This window comes from Ovis aries, chromosome 19, assembly GCF_016772045.2.
Source record: "Ovis aries strain OAR_USU_Benz2616 breed Rambouillet chromosome 19, ARS-UI_Ramb_v3.0, whole genome shotgun sequence".
Lineage (NCBI taxonomy): Eukaryota > Metazoa > Chordata > Mammalia > Artiodactyla > Bovidae > Ovis > Ovis aries.
The window spans coordinates 57,161,770-57,179,575 of record NC_056072.1 but is presented as its reverse complement, the minus strand read 5'-3'; the positions used below and the strand labels follow the sequence as shown (position 1 = coordinate 57,179,575).

The following is a 17,806-nucleotide window of genomic DNA, read 5'->3' as shown; positions in this document are numbered from 1 at the left end:
GGCTAAAACACTGGCTCTGACTTCCAGGGACTGAGCCCAGTTGAAAGGAATCTTCACAATTTGTGCCTCAAGAGGACAGGAGAACATCGCGAAACTGTGTATGATCCAGAAAGGGGACACACACACAGTTCAAGAGGACACAGCCAGTGCTGAGGGACACACCCTGGGAGATCCATCTAAGGTGTAGGGAGGCTTCCTGGGGGAGCTGGTACCCAAGCTGACTCTCAAAGGATTCATTTTCTAATTTAGCCAAGAAGAGCAGGGGATTTCCAGCAGAGGGCCTGACATGAGCGCAGGCGCCGAAGCCCAGTGCGGCGGGGGGTCTGCAGAGACAGGCCCATGTGATGCGGGCCTGGAGGAGATGTGGGGCGACAGCAGTGAGTCTGGCGGGGGTGCGGGCTGCGGGCAGAGAGATCTTGGTGGCCACCGGGCACCAGGTGCAGAAGCCAAGGTGACAGCACCAACAGGCTTACAGCGCTGCCCTCTCAGGGCCCAGTGACAGCCGCGTGCTCGCTGTGGAGCCCTAAGCCATGGCCCCAGGAGTGGAGCCCAGCACCAAGATCACCTCCGGAATGACTGCGCCCCACGGTCACCGTCCCCAAAGCGCCCCCGGTCAGCACCGAGCAGGCTTCCTGACCCCAGGTTAGGCGAAAGTGCCCACTCCAGTGCTCACCCTCTAGGGCCCTAACCAAGCACCTAACGCCACCCTTCCAGCAGGAATTTTGTCTTTAGGTGATAAAAACGCTACTGACCCCCGAAAGCGTGGGCCCTCCCTGGCCTGTCAGGTGCTGGCCCGCCGTGTGTGCCCTTTGCTCTTAATAAACTCACTCCTTTCTGAAATGCTCTGTGTCTGGAAATTCTTTTCCAACCCGCGCCAGACAGCCGGGACACTCACCCAGGTAGAAGCGCAGGAAAGGGGTCGGCGTCATGTTCTTAAACAGCATGATCTGCACCCAGGGGTTCTTGTACTGGATCTGAGGTATGTTGAAAAACACGAATTTCCTGCAACACAAGAAATTAAACCCGTGAGAGTTTCTAACCTAAAACTTTATGCACCTGTGTATTCTTCTAAAGAGAAATCCAGAATTCTCATCAGATTCTGAGAGGACTCAGCCCCCCAAAAAGGTGGAGTGAGGAAAAGCAGGTCACAGGAGTCTATTAACATGCTGTCTGAATGTAGGTGTTGGGACCCCTGATTTGTCATTTAAGGAAAAGAAATCTATATCCTTATCTCACATTGCACATTAACCTAAAACTCACCAAAGCAGAAGTATAAATAGAAAAATGAAATGTCCTTGGTTTCGCTTGGTGAGACAGTTACACCGTGCACTCATCTGAGAAGCTGTGTATCTCCAGGTGAGCACTTTATGTTTTTATCATCGTCATGAAAGTTGCTCAGTCATGTCCGACTCTTTGTGAACCCACGGACTATACAGTCTGTGGAATTCTCCAGGCCAGAATACTGGAGGGGGTAGCCTTTCGCTTCTCCAGGGGATCTTCCCAACCCAGGGATCGAACCCAGGTCTCCCCCATTGCAGGAGGATTCTTTACCAGTTAAGCCACAAAGGAACCCCAAGAATGCTGGAGTGGGTGGCCTATCCCTTCTCCAGTGGATCTGCCCGACCCAGGAATCGAACCAGGGTCTCCTGCATTGCAGGTGGATTCTTTACCAACTGAGCTATCAGGGAAGTCCTTATGTTTTTATACCAATATTTAAAAATAAAAGGAACCATAAGAACAATCATGGGGAATACTCTTACAATCTAGGAGTAGATAAATCATTGAACTCAGAAGGTTTAAAACACAGACCACTTTGATTAATTAAAACTTTTGCAGGATTTCCCTGGTGGTCTGCCATCGCAGCCTTTGTGTGGTGAAGGAGCTTGCGTAACTCAAGCTATGCCATTCAGGGCCACCCAAGACAGACGGGTCACAGTCAAGAGTTCTGACAAAACATGGTCCACTGGAGGAAGGAACGGTAAACCACTCCAGCATTCTTGTCGCGAGAAGCCTATGCATAGTATGAAAAAGCGAAAACCGTACCACCAGAAGATGAGCTCCCAGATGGGAAGGCGTCCACCAGGCTACTGGAGAAGCGTGAAGGACAGTTACTGACAGCTCCAGAAGGAAGGAAGCCTCTGGGCCAAAGTGGAAGCGATGCTCAGTTGTGGATGTGTCTGGTGATGAGAGTGAAGTCTGACGCTGTGAAGAACATCACTGCGTAGGGACCGCGAAAGTTAGGTCCACGAATCAAGATAAATTGGAAGCGGTCAGACAGGAGGTGTTGAGAGTGAACATCAACATCTTAGGTATCAGTGAACTGAAACGGACAGCAATGGGTGACTTTAATTCAGATGACCATTCTATCTACTACTGTGGGCAAGGATCCCTTAGAAGAAAGCAGTAGCTCTCACAGTCAGTAAGAGTCTGAAATGCAGTGCTTGGGTGCAATCTCAAAAAGGATAGAATGATCTCAGTTTGTTTTCAAAGCAAACCATTCAACATCACAGCAATCCAAGTCTCTTCCCCAACCACTGATGCCAAAGAAGCGGAAGCTGACCTATTCTATAAAGACCTACAAGACCTTCTAGAACTAACACCACAAAGAGATGCCCTTTTCATCATAGGGGATTGGAATGTAGAACTAGGAAGTCAAGACATACCTGGCTGCTGCTGCTGCTAAGTCGCTTGTCATGTCCGACTGTGCAACCCCACAGACGGCAGCCCACCAGGCTCCCCCGTCCCTGGGATTCTCCAGGCAAGAACACTGGAGTGGGTTGCCATTTCCTTCTCCAACGCATGAAAGTGAAAAGTGAAAGTGAAGTCGCTCAGTCGTGTCCGACTCTTAGCGACCCCATGGACTGCAGCCCACCAGGCTCCTGCGTCCATGGGATTTTCCAGGCAAGAGCACTGGAGTGGGGAGCCATCGCCTTCTCCGAGAGATACCTGGAGTACCAGGCAAATTTGGCCTCAGAGTACAGAGTGAAGCAGGGTGAAGACTAAAAGTTCTGTCAAGAGAACACACTGGTCACAGTAAACATTCTTTTCCAACAACACAAGAGACGACTCTGCACATGGACCTCACCAAATAGTCACAGAAATCAGATTGATTATATTCTTTGCAGCCAAAGATGGAGAAGCTCTATACAGTCAGCAAAAACAAGACCAGGAGCTGACTGTGGCTCAGATCATGAACTCCTTATTGCCAAATTCAGGCTTAAACTGAAGACAGTGGGAGAAACCACTAGACCATTCAGGTATGACCTAAATCAAATCCCCTGTGATTATATGGTGAAGGTGATGAATAGATTCAAGCAATTAGATCTGGTAGACAGAGTGCCTAAAAACTATGGATGGAGGTTTGTAACACTGTACAGGAGGCACTGACCAAAACCATCCCAAAGAAAAAGAAATGCAAGAAAGCAACGTGGTTGTCGAGGAGGCTTTACAAAGAGATGAGGAAAGGAGAGAGGAGAAAGGGAAAGATACACCCAACTGAATGCAGAGTTCCAGAGAACAGCGAGGAGAGAGAAGCAGCGAGTGAAGTCGCTCAGTCGTGTCCGACTCTGTGCGACCCCATGAACTGTAGCCCATCAGGCTCCTCCGTCCATGGGATTTTCCAGGCAAGAATGCTGGAGTGGATTGCCATTTCCTTCTCTAGGGGATCTTCCCGACCCAGGAATCAAACCCGGGTCTCCCGCATTGCAGGCAGACGCTTTACCGTCTGAGCCACCAGGGAAGCTTAGGTAGAGATAAGAAGGCCTCCTTCCAAGAACAGAAGATAACAACAGAATGGGAAAGACTACAGATCTCTTCAAGAATACTGGAGATATTAAGGGAACACTTCATGCAAGGATGGGCACAACAGAGGACAAAAATGGTAAAGACCTAACAGAGCCAGAAGAGATTAAGAAGAGGTGGCAAGAATATACAGAACTATACCAAAAAAGTCTTAATGACCCAGATAACCACTATGGTATGATCACGCACCTAGAACCAGACATCCTGGAATTTGAAGTAAAGTGGGCCTTAGGAAGCATTACCACAAACAAAGCCAGTGGAGCCAGCTGAGCTATTAAAATCCTGAAAGATGCTGCTGCTAAAGTGCTGCACTCAACATGTCAACAAATTTGGAAAACTCACAAGTGGCCATAGGATGGGAAAAGGTCAGTTTTCATTCCAATCCCAAAGAAGGACAATGCAAAAGAATGTTCAAATTACCATACAATCACACTCATTTCACACACTACCGAGAAGGAAATGGCAACCCACTCCAGTATTCTTGCCTGGAGAATCCCATGGACAGAGGAGCCTGGCGGGCTACAGTCCACGGGGTCGCAAAGAGTCAGACACGACTGAGCAACTTCATACACACACAAGGTAATGGCTCAAAATCCTTCAAGCGAGGCTTCAGCAGTACATGAACAGAGAAATTCCAGATGTATAAGCTGGGTTGAGAAAAGGCAGAGGAACCAAAGATTAAATTGCCAACATCCGCCGGATCACAGAAAAAGGAAGGGAATTTCAGAAAAACCATCTATTTCTACTTCACTGACTACATTACAGCCTTTAACTGCGTGTATCACAACAAACTGTGGGAAACTCTTAAAAAGAGATGGGAATACCAGACCTCCTTACCTATCTGAGAAACCTGTATGCAGGTCAAGCAACAGTTAGAATCAGATATTGAACAACTGACTGGTTTCAAATTGGGAAAGGAGTATGACGAAGCTATATGCTCTCATCCTGCTTATTTAACTTATACACAGAGCATATCATGCAAAATGCCAGGCTGGATGAATCACTAGCTGGAATCAAGATTGTGGGGAGAAACACCAACAACCAGGAAGAAGAATTAAAGAGCCTTTTGCTGAGGGTGAGAGAGAGGTAAAAAGCTGGCTTAAAACTCAACATTCAAAAAACTAAGATTATGGCATCTCGTCACATCACTCCATAGCAAATAGAAGGGGAAAAAGTGGAAGCAATGACAGGTTTTATTTTCGGGCTCCAAAACCACTGCAGATGGTGACTGCCGCCATGAAATTAAAAGACACCTTGGAAGGAAAGCTATGACAAACCTAGACAGTGTATTGAAAAGCAGAGGTATCACTTTGTTAACAAAGGTTTATATAGTCAAAACTACAGTTCTTCCAGTAATCCTGTACAAATGTGAGGGCTGGACCACAAAGAAGGCTGAGTGCCAAGAAATTGATGCTTTTGAATTGTGGTGCTGGAGGAGACACTAGAGAGTCCCTTGGATAGCAAGATCAAACCAGTCAATCCTAAAAGAAATCAGCCCTGAATATGGACCGGAAAGACTGAGGCTGAAGCTCCAACTCTTTGGCCACCTGATACAAACAGCTGACTCACTGGAAAAGACCCTGATGCTGGGAAAGATCGAGGGCAGGAGGAGAAGGGGAGGGCAGAGGGTGAGACGGTTGGACAGCATCACCGACTCAATGGGCAGGAAGAGGAGCAGACTCCAGGAGACAGTGGAGGACAGGGGAGCCTGCAATGCTGCAGGTCACGGGGTCACGAAGAGCCAGACACGACTTAGCAACTGAACAGCAACTGGTGGCAGGGGTTGAGAGTCCACGCGCCAAGGCAGGGGGTATGGGTTCAATGCTTGGTTGAGGAACTAAGAACCCACATGCCATGGGGCATTTAAGCCCAGGTGCCCCAGTTATGTCGCCTGGGAGCTGCCACTACTGAAGCCTTCATGCTCTAGAGCCCACGTTCTGTGATGAGAGAAGGCCCTGCCTGCTGCAACTGGGGAGCTGGCTTGTAGCAATGAAGAGTGGTGTGCCACAGTGACGACTCAGGGCACCACAGATAAACAGATAAAGACAACCCCTTGCAAGGCAAAACTTACCAAAAACAAAACCAACCTCTGCCAAGCACAAAACCCAAAACAAAAGGTTAATTCCCTTATAGAGAATTCTGCACACCAGTAACAAGATCTATAATCCAGTACTAGAGGCAAAGGCCACAAACAGGCAGAAACCCACATGGTCTATCAGAGGAAGGATCCTCAGTGTCTTCCCAACAATTATACAGTAAAATCATCCTTTATCATCTCTTAGATTGCTTAAAAGGTGAAAGTGTTAATCGCTCAGTCATGTCAGACTCTTTGCAACCCCATGGATTACAGCACTCCAGGCTCTTCTGTCCATGGAATTCTCCAGGCAAAAGTACTGGAGTGGGTAGCCGTTCCCTTCTCGTTATTGTAAGGCTGGACCCCAGCGCCATGATGGGCCGCCCCTCCTCTCTTCCGCTGGCAAGAAGGTCCCTAACAGAAGGGTCCTCCCAGATCCCAGGGACCAATGACAGCACACTTCGCCGGCTAAAGCTGCCCTACCCTAGCCACATAGAAAGACCTGTCAGCCTCGGCCTGGAGACCTATCCGAACCCCCGTCCATCTAGCCTGACCATCCCTCACAACAAACGTATAAAAGCCACCCCCAACACGGTCCAGGCGTGGACTTCCTCGGCCTGCCTTGTTCGGGTCCAGGAACCCCGCCCAGGAGTGCTTCCCCATTAAAAGCCTGTTAGACACTCTTTTTGGTGTCCTGGTCGTCTTTACCTAACAGTTATAAGCAATTAATTTACAGAAGTGAGGGGCGCTTCCCTGGTGCTTCAGACAGTAAAGAGTCTTCCTGCAATGCAGGAGACCAGGGTTTGATTCCTGGGTTGGAAAGATCCCTGGAAGAAATGAACGGCAACCCACTCGAGTACTCTTCCCTGCAGAATTCCATGAAGAGGAGCCTGGTGGGCTGCAGTCCATGAGGCCGCAAAGGGCAACTTCGCTCCCGCCATGACTGAGCACCTCACATTTTCACACTTACAGAAGTGAGGAAACCTTTCCTTATGTCTATTCATTGGTTTGACTTCCTCAGGGGTCATTTTGGAACTAGCACAGATCTTAACTCAATGATTTCACCTCTGCCTTTAGGTATTTTCACACTCGAATGCAAAGACACCAGTAAACTTTACTGCAGTATCATTTTTTACTGCAAAGGAACAGAAACAGCTTAAATGCCAGACTGACTACATAAATTATGACACAACTGTACACCTGGACCCCTGTCTACCTGCTCTCCATCCTGAGTGGATAACAGATACGTGCCAACAGGGAGTGGGCTTTCCTCCCCTATGGCTTCGTGTTGGATTTAGCCCATAGCGAGCATTGTCATGATCTTAGTTTTCTGAATGTTGCGCTTTAATTAAGCCAACTTTTCACTCTCCTCTTTCATCAAGAGGCTCTTTAGTTCTTCCATAAGGGTGGTGTCATCCGCATATGTGAGGTGACTGATATTTCTCCCGGCAATCTTGTGCTTGTGCTTCCCCCAGTCCAGCGTTTCTCATGATGTCCTCTGCATAGAAGTTAAATAAGCAGGGTGACAATATACAGCCTTGATGCACTCCTTTTCCTATCTGGAACCAGTCTGTTGTTCCATGTCCAGTTCTAACTGTTGCTTCCTGATCTACATACAGGTTTCTCAAGAGGCAGGTCAGGTGGTCTGGTATTCTCATCTCTTTCAGAATCGTCCACAGTTTATTGTGATCCACACAGTCAAAGGCTTTGGCATACTCAATAAAGCAGAAATAGACATTATTCTGGAATTCTTGCTTTTTCCATGATCCAGCGGATGTTGGCAATTTGAACTCTGGTTCCTCTTACTTTTCTAAAACCAGCTTGAACATTTGGAAGTTCATGGTTCACATATTGCTGAAGCCTGGCTTGGAGAATTTTGAGCATTACTTTACTAGCGAGTGAGATGAGTGCAATTGAATGGTAGTTTCAGCATTCTTTGGGATTGGAATGAAAACTGACCTTTTCCAACTCAACATTCAGAAAACTAAGATCATGGCATCTGGTCCCATCACTTCATGGGAAATAGATGGGGAAACAGTGGAAACACTGTCAGACTTTATTTTGGGGGGGCTCCCAAATCACTGCAGATGGTGACCGCAGCCAGGAAATTAAAAGATGCTTACTCCTTGGAAGGAAACTTATGACCAACCTAGATAGCATATTCAAAAGCAGACACATTGCTTTGCCAACTAAGGTCCATTTACTCAAGGTTATAGTTTTTCCAGTGGTCATGTATGGATGTGACAGTTGGACTATGAAGAAAGCTGAGTGCCGAAGAATTAATGCTTTTGAACTGTGGGGTTGGAGAAGACCCTTGAGAGTCCCTTGGACTGCAAGGAGATCCAACGAGTCCATCCTAAAGGAGATCAGTCCTGGGATTTCTTTGGAAGGACTGATGCTGAAGCTGAAACTCCAGTACTTTGGCCACCTCACGCGAAGAGTTGACTCATTGGAAAAGACCCTGATGCTGGGAGGGACTGGGGGCAGGAGAAGGGGACGACAGAGGATGAGATGGCTGGATGGCATCACCGACTCAATGGACATGAGTTTGAGTGAACTCCAGGAGTTGGTGATGGACAGGGAGGCCTGGCATGCTGCGATTCATGGGGTCGCAGAGTCGGACGCGACTGAGCGACTGAACTGAACTGAACATTGTCAAAACAACAGAAAGACAGGGAGAGTCAAGGCAGTTATTTCTCTGGCTCGACCCCAGGCTCAGTCTCAGCTCCATAGGCTCCTGTCAAGCAGCCCTCTTCATCCCCAGGGCCCAACAACCATTCTCCTCCTCACTTCTGCGGTCTCAACCTGGGGTCTTACACTGTTCCCGAGACCTGCGGCCCTTTGCTGCAGTCCTGCAAAGCCTGCACCTGGACGGACCTCTTGGGGAGCTACAAAATACAAAGAAACCATCTGGAACTAAAAATAACTCAGTGTGCATGCGCCGTTGGGGCAAGTTCTGGACCGAAAGATACAAAATATACAAACCCCAACTGCCACTTCTGAAGAGCCGGGAGCAACAACTGGGCGTCGGGAGCAAAACTAGGGTACTGCGCATGCCCCGCTGCGCTCGGCGCCACAAAGGTGGGTGGAGCACCGAAGCCCCGCCTCGCGCCCGCCCCTGGACACACCTCTACCGTCACAGCACATAAGGAACCGGCCCGGACCTGCTCCCCCTGTAGCCGGTGCAAGAACTCCAGTGAGGCGTCGCCTGAGTTTCCTGTCTGTCCGTTTCCATTGGTCGGGAAGGCCAACAACCCGGCCAGCTGATGGCACCCAACCTGGGGCAGTCTCCTTCCGGAGCGAGGACCTGGGCACGTCCGAGACTACGGAGTGCCACTTTACCGTGGCTGGGCAATGCCTACCTGAACCTCGTGTTCCACCATCACCGCATGCTGTAAGTCTGCCTTTCTGGCCCCTGGTTGGGGCAGTGCTTTCCCTCTGCTGAAAGCTCTGCCCTTTCCTTCCGCGAGAGCTCTGTGAGTGTAGAGATCACAGTGGCTGGACCTTCTGCGGTCCCGGCACTCTCCTTGTTTCCCTGCGGTCTTGTTCTCTTCAGGCTTTTCTGTCCCTCCTCCCTGTACCTCCCCTTCAGTCCTTTTAACTGTACTCCAGTTCCTCTTGGGTCTTTAAGGTTGTCACTGGGGTCTTTCGTACTTTTGTCTGTCTGGTTGCTCCTGCAAGTCTCTGCCAAAACCGTGGGCAGGGTGGAACATTTACATTTTGAAATACAAATGCAGCCCACATTGCCTGAGACTCCAGCCTTGGGGTACTTGGAGGAATTTTAAAGGACAAAGAGACTAGAGGGGCTTGCTCTTACCTCCTCAGCTTTTGCAGCGTCACTATCTGCAAGCTCCCAGAGCCCAGGCAGCTGTCCTCTGCTTTTGCAAAGTAACTATTTTGCCTGAACTCAGGAACAGCCCGTTTCATCTGTAGTGCCCCAGACGGAAGGTGGGGCTGGGGTGGGCGCAGGTGCCCCAGGGGAAGGAGGCCGCTTTAAATTCAAGCCGGAAAGCTAGGAAATCCCTGGTTCTATAGAAATTGGCTAGTCTGACTTAAGCTTGTGGGTTTACCTCATACAGATCTGTCTTTAGAGTCATCAACAATAAATACTTTCACTGTACCTAAGGTTACTGGAGGTCAGTTAAGTACACGCTGTGTTTTTGTTATGAAATTTGCCAACAGCTGTAATAATCTGATATGATTAAATTTTTAATGGGATGAACACTTGTTGGTTAACTCTAGGGGAATGACTATGTTTTAGAAACATCCATCTAAACAGTCTCTTTACAGGACCTCCATGCTGCTCTACGGGTTAAGAAAGCGTCTTGCAATGCGCAGGACCAGAGTTCGACTCCTGGTGAAGGAGCTAAGACTGGACACGCCACGCCAAGACTAAGCCTGCGCTGCAACTACTGAGCCCAAGGACAACTAGAGAGTCCGCAACAAAGGATCCCACACCATGCAGTGACGATCCCCTGTACTGCCAGTAAAACCTGCCGCAGCCAAATATACAAATAAATATTTTAAAAAGCAAAAAAAAGTCTCTGTACATCTTGGTACTCAAAACTAAATTTACGTTAAATCTAGGAATTCACTGAATATCCAGGCCATTCAAATATGATAGATTAAAAACATTGGAAATATTAATTGCTAAATAAGTCTAAATTTGCCTGCTTTTGTGAGAGAGAAACTTTTAAGCTTGTCTGGTGCTGCTTTGAGACGTTCTCTAGCAATTGATGGAATGCCAATGTAACAGTTTGTGAGATGTGTGTTTTTAAAAAAGGAGGTATGAGAGAGGGACATACACTTTGTTAAAGGAAAAAAGGTGATTTTTCTCCTAAAGCTGATTATTTCTCAACTGAAGAATAAGGGACAAAGTACTGCTACAGAAAAGGACAGGTTTGCAGAAGTAGAACATTGAGAAGAATTTTGTATGGGGTCGGGATTTTATAAAGTGGAATTAAATCTTATTAGGTAAATGGATTTATTTTTTTCACTTTAGCTTAAGGAATAATTGCTTCACAGTGACCTATGATTTGATCTGACTGGGTTTTTTACATTTTTGACAGACTTCCCAAACATCAAATTCTAATTAAAGTTCCAGCTAACCTTGCGGTGTTTTAAAAGGCCCCTGGAGTATCCCAAACAGATCCTAATTTAACTGGTACGCTAAATTATATGGGAAATGCTGTCCAAACCCACTGTTGCCTGTCAGATAGAGGTTGTCTCCAATTTTATCGCAGCCACCAAACATACGGGGGAAAGGGTCTCAGGTTTTTCTGCTATCTAGTCTCTCACCTTACTCTATGTCCAACAAATCCCCTGTGGGAGCACTCCCACCTCCAGCTCCAGCTCCCGACCCCGGGGCCTTCTCCACCGTGCCCAGCTCCAGCTTCCGACCCCAGGGCCTTCTCCACCATGCCCAGCTCCAGCTCCTGACCCCGGGGCCTTCTCCACCGTGCCCAGCTCATGACTCCGGGGCCTTCTCCACCATGCCCAGCTCCAGCTCCCGACCCTGGAGCCTTCTCCACTGTGCCCAGCTCCAGTTCCCCCAGGAGTTCCTTTCTCCATCTCTAATCTCCCCTTTCCTCCAGGCTTCGGCAGCCCTTACCTTATCACAGACTATTCGGCTGGCCACTTCCAAGCAGCCCACATCCTGGGATTTACAGACGCCTACTCTTGAGGAATACACCCCAACATCCACCATAGAGAAAACTGCTATAGGACAGCCAGCTTATAGACCGCAGATGCCCCACTCAGGGAGAGCCCACCAACGCACTGGCACTGGTTCAAATGTCCCCCATCAGGAACCCCTGATGCAAGGGATGGTGGTGGCCAGAGGGGGAGATGCTCAAAACCCCACTAGGTGAGGAGGGCACCAACCCCACTCTGACGAAAGCCTCCCGGGGAAGTGTCTCTGGGATACTGGGTCTTGGTTGCAGATGACTCAACATGGGAGGATCCTCTTCTAAGCCAGAAGAAACACCTCTGGAATATATCCTTAAAAATTAGAAGGGTTAAAAATAGATGGGCTGAAAAGGAAAAAAGAAAAAAACTTTTACTATAACACTGCCTGGCCTTTACATAGGTTGGGAGATAGAGAAAAATGTCCTGAAAATCCATCTCTAAATTACAATATCATCTTGCAACTGGAAATCTTTCTGTCACAAGATAGGAAAATGGACTGAGGTTCTGTATGTCCAAGTCTTCGTGGTCCTTCACCAAAACCCCACTCACTCTAGGCGGTTTCTGGGCATTCGGAGGCACACCTGAGGTTTCAGGTTGTCTCCTAACATCCCCCAACTCTCAGGGGGAGACCAAGCTTCCCCTGCTTCTCCAGACCCACCTACGTCCCCAGATGCCTCTGACCAGTCCCACCCCCCAGAAACTCACAGTGGAACTTCCTACCATCCAAGATCGGGCAAAGTGTGCCCTCTGAGGGAAGTGGAAAACAGCAAAGAGACAAAGGACATGTGCCCTTCTCTTTAATCGATGTAGTTAGCCCAAGGCAGACTGAGCCAGTTTTCTTAAGACCCTAGTAAGTTTGTCGGAGGGTTTTAGGCCCTAACACTGGCCTTTGATTCTACTTGGAAAGATGCCCAAATAGTCTTCTCTACTTGTTGTACCTGCGAGGAAAAGACAGAATTTGGGCAGCAATCCAACGACATGGTGACCAGCCTGCCAATTCACGTTTGTGTTGCAAACACGAACATTATACTATGTGTGGAATCGCAGTTCAAAACCGGGGGCCCAGCAGGAGTTACAGTTACTGGGAGGGAACAGAAGCCAGGAAGCACATGATGTGGTGTGCACTGGGAGGGGTGAGGAGGTGTATTCACAAGTCAGTTAACGACGAAAAGGTCAAAGAAGTGACCCAAAAGAGAGAAAAAAAATCCAGCCTTCTTTCAGGGATGGCAGGTGGAAGCTTTTAGAAAATCTGCTGGACACTGATTCACCCACTCCTGACGGTCAGACCCTGCTGGAACATTCTGTCAGCCCTAACATTAGGCGGAAACTCCAGAAGTTACGATTCGGCCCACAGACCCCAGTGCCACAATTCCTAGAGGTGGCCCTTCGGGTATTCAGTAATCCAGACCAAACTGAGGATGGAGAACCTGATGTAAAAACAAGTCAGGGCTCAAGCTAAACTGAGGGTCACAGCTGTCAGCCATGCCTGGCAACCTCAGGACAACCCAAGGCGGGAAAGGAAGTTTAGCATCTACCTAGAGATAAAACCAGCAAGGGGGATGGTTCAAATGTAAGTCAATCAGCCAGTGGGCTCCAAAGTGCCCCTGGTCCGTGCCCAGTCTGCAGACAAACAGGTCATTGGAAGTGGGACTGTCCCCAGTCCCAAAGGGAAGGGGGACTCCCACTCCTGAGACGACCACACTGGACAACTGAGGTGGCCCAGGATGCTGGTGGCCCCCTCCAACAAGACGTCTGTCTCCCTCAAGGAGCCTCGGGTGGCCCTTGGCACGGCAGGTAAGAAAATCAATTCTTAACGGATACCGCAGTCACTCACTCTGTCCTGATTGCTCAGGCTGGGCCTCTTCCCTCCAAAAGCTGTGCCATGATGGTGTCGAGGGAAAGCCCCACACTCGCGTCTTCACTGGGCCTCTCACTTGTCAATTTGAACAGCGTTTGATCTCACACGCCGTTTTAGTTGCGCCTGAGTGTCCCAAACCCCACTTCCGGGCTCTCTTGGAGTCTTATTACAGTTAGCAGGCCCCGAGAGGCCCCTTTTCTTGACTCTTAAGACAAATCAGTTAGACGAACAAGGGCTGATTGCCAGCCATATTCCACACACAGCAAACCCTGCCGTTTGAGACAAGGGAATCCCTCAGTCAGTTCAGTTGCTCAGTCGTGTCCAAGTCTTTGCAACCCTGTGGACTGGGGATCCCTGGGACAGCTATAAATGCTCAACCTTTAAAAATAAGCCTTACACCAGACTCGCTTATCCTAACAAAAGACACTATAACCTATAAAGTTGAAACCAAAAAAAGGTTTGCAGCCCTTCACAGAGAAATTCTTAACTTAAGGCCTCTTAGCCCCCTGTCAGTCTCCATGCAATACCCCTATTCTGGCAGTTATTAAGCTAAATGGGGAATGTCAAACAGTTGAAGACCTCAGGGCATTAAGCGAGGCAGGGGTCTCTCCACACCCCCTGCAGCCAATCCGTAACAGCTTGTCAACCCAGAGTCCCGGAGACGCCAGGTGGTTTACTGTGCGTGGCCTCAGGGCTGGCTTCGTTTGTGTCATCTCCTCCGTCTGCCTTCAAGTGGACTAACCCCCAGTCAGGCCAAATGTAACAATGTACCTGCACAGTCCTGCCTCAGGAGTCAAGATCACCCATACTGTTCGCTCAGACCACAGGAAAAGAACTAAGGGCAATAGACTTAAAAGATGGGGCCATTTGGGAGTTCCTTGGTGGTCCAGTGGTTGAGAACCCACCTGCCGACGCAGGGTACAGGGGTTCCATCCTTGGTCTGGGAAGATTCCGCACGCTGTGCGGCAGCCAAGCCCAAGGTCCACAGCTAGAGAAGCCACGGGGATGCGACTGAGAGCAGCCCTGCTTGCTGCCGCTGGAGCAGAGTCCACACCCAGCAGCGGAGCCCCACGCAGCCAACCACAGACAAAGAAGCGGCCTTTCCACAGTGTGCAGATGACACGCCAGTATACCATGGAGGCGTCAGACCAGATACCACTTAAGTCCTTAAATTCCTTGGGGTCCACAGCTACAGGATCTCCCAGAAAAGAAAAAGGGGGGCAGGGAGGGAGGAAGAAAAGCACAAATCTCAAAGCAACAAGTTAAATATCTGGGATATACTAAAAACGCCGGGAGGAGACAGTTCTCTCCAGAGAGAAAACAAGCTATATTAGGCCTAAGCATCCCAAAGACCAAAAAAAAAAAAAAAAAAAAAAGTGCCTTCATGGTTCCTTAGGCGTGACAGGACTTTGCAGAATTTGGATTCTAGGATTCGACTAACGGCCAGACCTGTATATGAAGCCACCAAAGGCCCAGATGCTGAGCCACTACTTTGGACTGGGGAGCAAGGGAGGGTTTTTACCAATACCACAGAGGTCCTCACCAGAGCTCCTGCTCTGGGGCTCAGCAACTGAAAAAAAAACAAAACACATTTTTCTTAAGTGTAGGTAGCTGAGAGCAGGGGGGGCCCTCTGGGGGTCCTAATACAAAAGCTAGGACAAATTCCTCAGCCTACAGGCTATTTTCCTAAACTAGATTTCGTGGCCTGGCTGCCTCCGGGTGGTACCTGGCACTGCTCTTTTAGTGGAAGAAGCTAACAAGCGTACCTCTGGACAGTCACCGGAAGTCTAGGTCCCTCATCAAGTACAAGGGACTCACCACTGGCTAACCGGAGGTCACCTCACTAAGGACCAGGCTTGACTGCTTGACTCCTCAGAGCTAACCCTCAAAACCTGCCCGTGCAAATGCTCGCTAGCAACGCTGGAGTGGGTGGACAGATGCAAGCCCCAGTTGGCCCGTGCTTAGACGGGAGCGTGTCACAGCTGTGTAACATGAGGCTTCGTTACCACGTGCTCTGCACCTCCATGCAGTGTGCACTGTAAACTCTGTGGACTTTTCGCAATAAAGGACCTAGAATTCTAAACAGTGAATCAAAACACTGAACCTACTAACTACTATATTAACAAGCTGACTCAGGTAATTTTTTGGAGGTTATAAATGATGCTGGTTTGTTTAAAACACTCAATCACCTATCTGCTTTCAAGAAAATTGTTTTGTCTTTATTATTCTAAGCGTGCACTCCCATTTCCTCAGTGCTCTTTAGCAATTAGAGGTTTGTAACATTTATACACTTTCCAATTTTCAATATTATCATAAAACAAAAATTAGAAAATAAGGTATAAAAATGTATGTTCTGCTTTAACAGAAAACAAAAATGAGTGTTTTATCCCAACGTTTTATCTACTTCAATCTGTACGTTCCACTTTCCCCATCCTTGGAGATAAAAAATGGGGTTCGGAACTTTAAAATACGACAGACTACACGGAGCGAAGTGGCTGGGGCCGCACCTACCTGGGGTCACAGCCTTTGGAAGCTGGGCCCAGTTTCAGGACAATGATGAGCTGAAAGAGTCAATCTGACCTGTGTTTCTAGCTGATGAGGACGTCCTCTGAGGAAATGCCAAATGCTCTTTAGGCGGCTCACTGACTGCTGTTGGGCTTTGTATTTGGCTTTGTTTTTCTTCAGCAGCAGCAGCAGCAAAACCTTTGCCACGTAACACTGCAGCCCAGAAGGCTGAGCTAACAGCCCTAACTAAGGCCTTATGCTGGGGAAAGCAAACATTAGAAATACATACACAGACTCAAAATACGCCTACCTCGTTTTACATGCCCATGCCACTCTCCAGAAAGAAACAGGGCTTTGAATGCAAAAAATTCCCCTGTAGAAGATGGGACTGAGACCTTATATCTCATAAAAGCAGGTCAAAAACCAAACTAGTGGTAGCCACCTACTGCCACAGACACCAAAAGGAAATTTTTCAAATTACCCCGTGGGAACAACAGGGCAGATCAGCAGGCAAACAAAGCAGCTCTGACTCCAAACCAGGTAAAAACCAACCCTGAGAAGACTCCCCTGCTGGCACAGAGGAGAGGAATCCCGCTGCCAAGGCAGGGGACACGGGCCTGACCCTTGCCCCAGAGCAAATGAGCCCAGGCGCCCTCCACCAGGCCCTCGCGCCCAAAGCCTGAGCTCTGCCACAAGAAAAGCCGCCACAGGAGAGGCCTGAGCGCCTCAACACAGTCGCCCCGCCCACCCCAAGCAGAGAAAGCCACGCACAGCAGTGAAGACCCTGCACAGCCGAAGACAACTAAATGAGCTAAAAGAATGAAAAGAAACCAACATCGAGGAAAGCTGACAAGCCACTTGGCTTCAGCAGACACTTAACCACCAAACCTTGGTATTCACTATGGGCAGGGACACCGAAAAATGGTTTCTCCTGGATTCCACAAAGTGTAAAAAACTTCGGAGGTTTTTATTTCCTTGTTAACTCTCTTCAGTCACGCTTATTTAGGCCATATTTCCTCGGACACTCTGTTGTCTTCCTACTGTTGTAAACCTAAGACTAAGATTCTTCAGTCCAAGGAGACCTGGGACCAACAGGGCCAGACGTCACACTCTAAACACAGAGAAACAGGCACGTCTCTGGTGGGATCCGCTGGACACGACTCAGACTCTATACTCCAAGGCCAGGGGCCCAGGTTCACTCCCTGGTCGGGGAACTGGATCCCACACGGTGGAACTAAGCGTTTCCATGCTCCAACTACAAGAGATTTCAAATGTCACAACTAAAGATCTCATATGCTACAAGTAAGACACCGAACAGTTAAGATTAAAAAAAAAAGAAAGAAAGAAAATAGTATATTAATTAAAAAATTAAAGTAAAATAAAAAAATTTGACCAAACTTGTAAAATAGTGAATATAAAAACCAAATAAACAAATGGGACCTAAATAAACGTAAAGCTTTCTGCACAGCATAAGAAACCATAAGCAAAACAAAACAACAACCCTCAGAATGGGAGAATATAATTGCAAGTGAAGCAACTAACAATTAATCTCCAAAATATAAAAGCAGTTTGTGCAGCTCAATATCAGAAAAACAAACAACCCAATTAAAAAACAGGCAGAAGATGAGATGGATGAAACTGGAGCCGATTATACAGAGTGAAGTAAGCCAGAAAGAAAAACACCAATACAGTATACTAACACATATATATGGAATTTAGAAAGATGGCAATGATGACCCTGTATGCAAGACAGCAAAAAAGACACAGATGTGTATAGCGGACTTTTGGACTCAGAGGGAGAGGGAGAGGGTGGGATGATTTGGGAGAATGGCATTGAAACATGTATACTATCATGTAAGAATCGAATCACCAGTCTATGT

At 48.1% G+C, this 17,806-nt stretch overlaps 1 protein-coding gene and 1 long non-coding RNA gene across 2 annotated transcripts in view; one reads left to right on the top strand and one right to left on the bottom strand.

Moving 5' to 3' along the window:
• Positions 1–17,806, bottom strand: part of MRPS25 (mitochondrial ribosomal protein S25) — a 58,165-nt gene that overhangs the window by 9,713 nt on the left and 30,646 nt on the right. The window contains exon 2 of the mRNA XM_015102172.3: positions 896–1,002. Coding sequence (XP_014957658.2) covers positions 896–1,002 — 107 coding nt within the window. The remainder of the gene's footprint in view (positions 1–895; positions 1,003–17,806) is intronic.
• On the top strand, positions 9,051–10,415 carry LOC114109336 (uncharacterized). The gene is made up of 2 exons (XR_003585992.2): positions 9,051–9,269; positions 10,166–10,415. It is a non-coding gene; the product is annotated as an uncharacterized LOC114109336 (long non-coding RNA).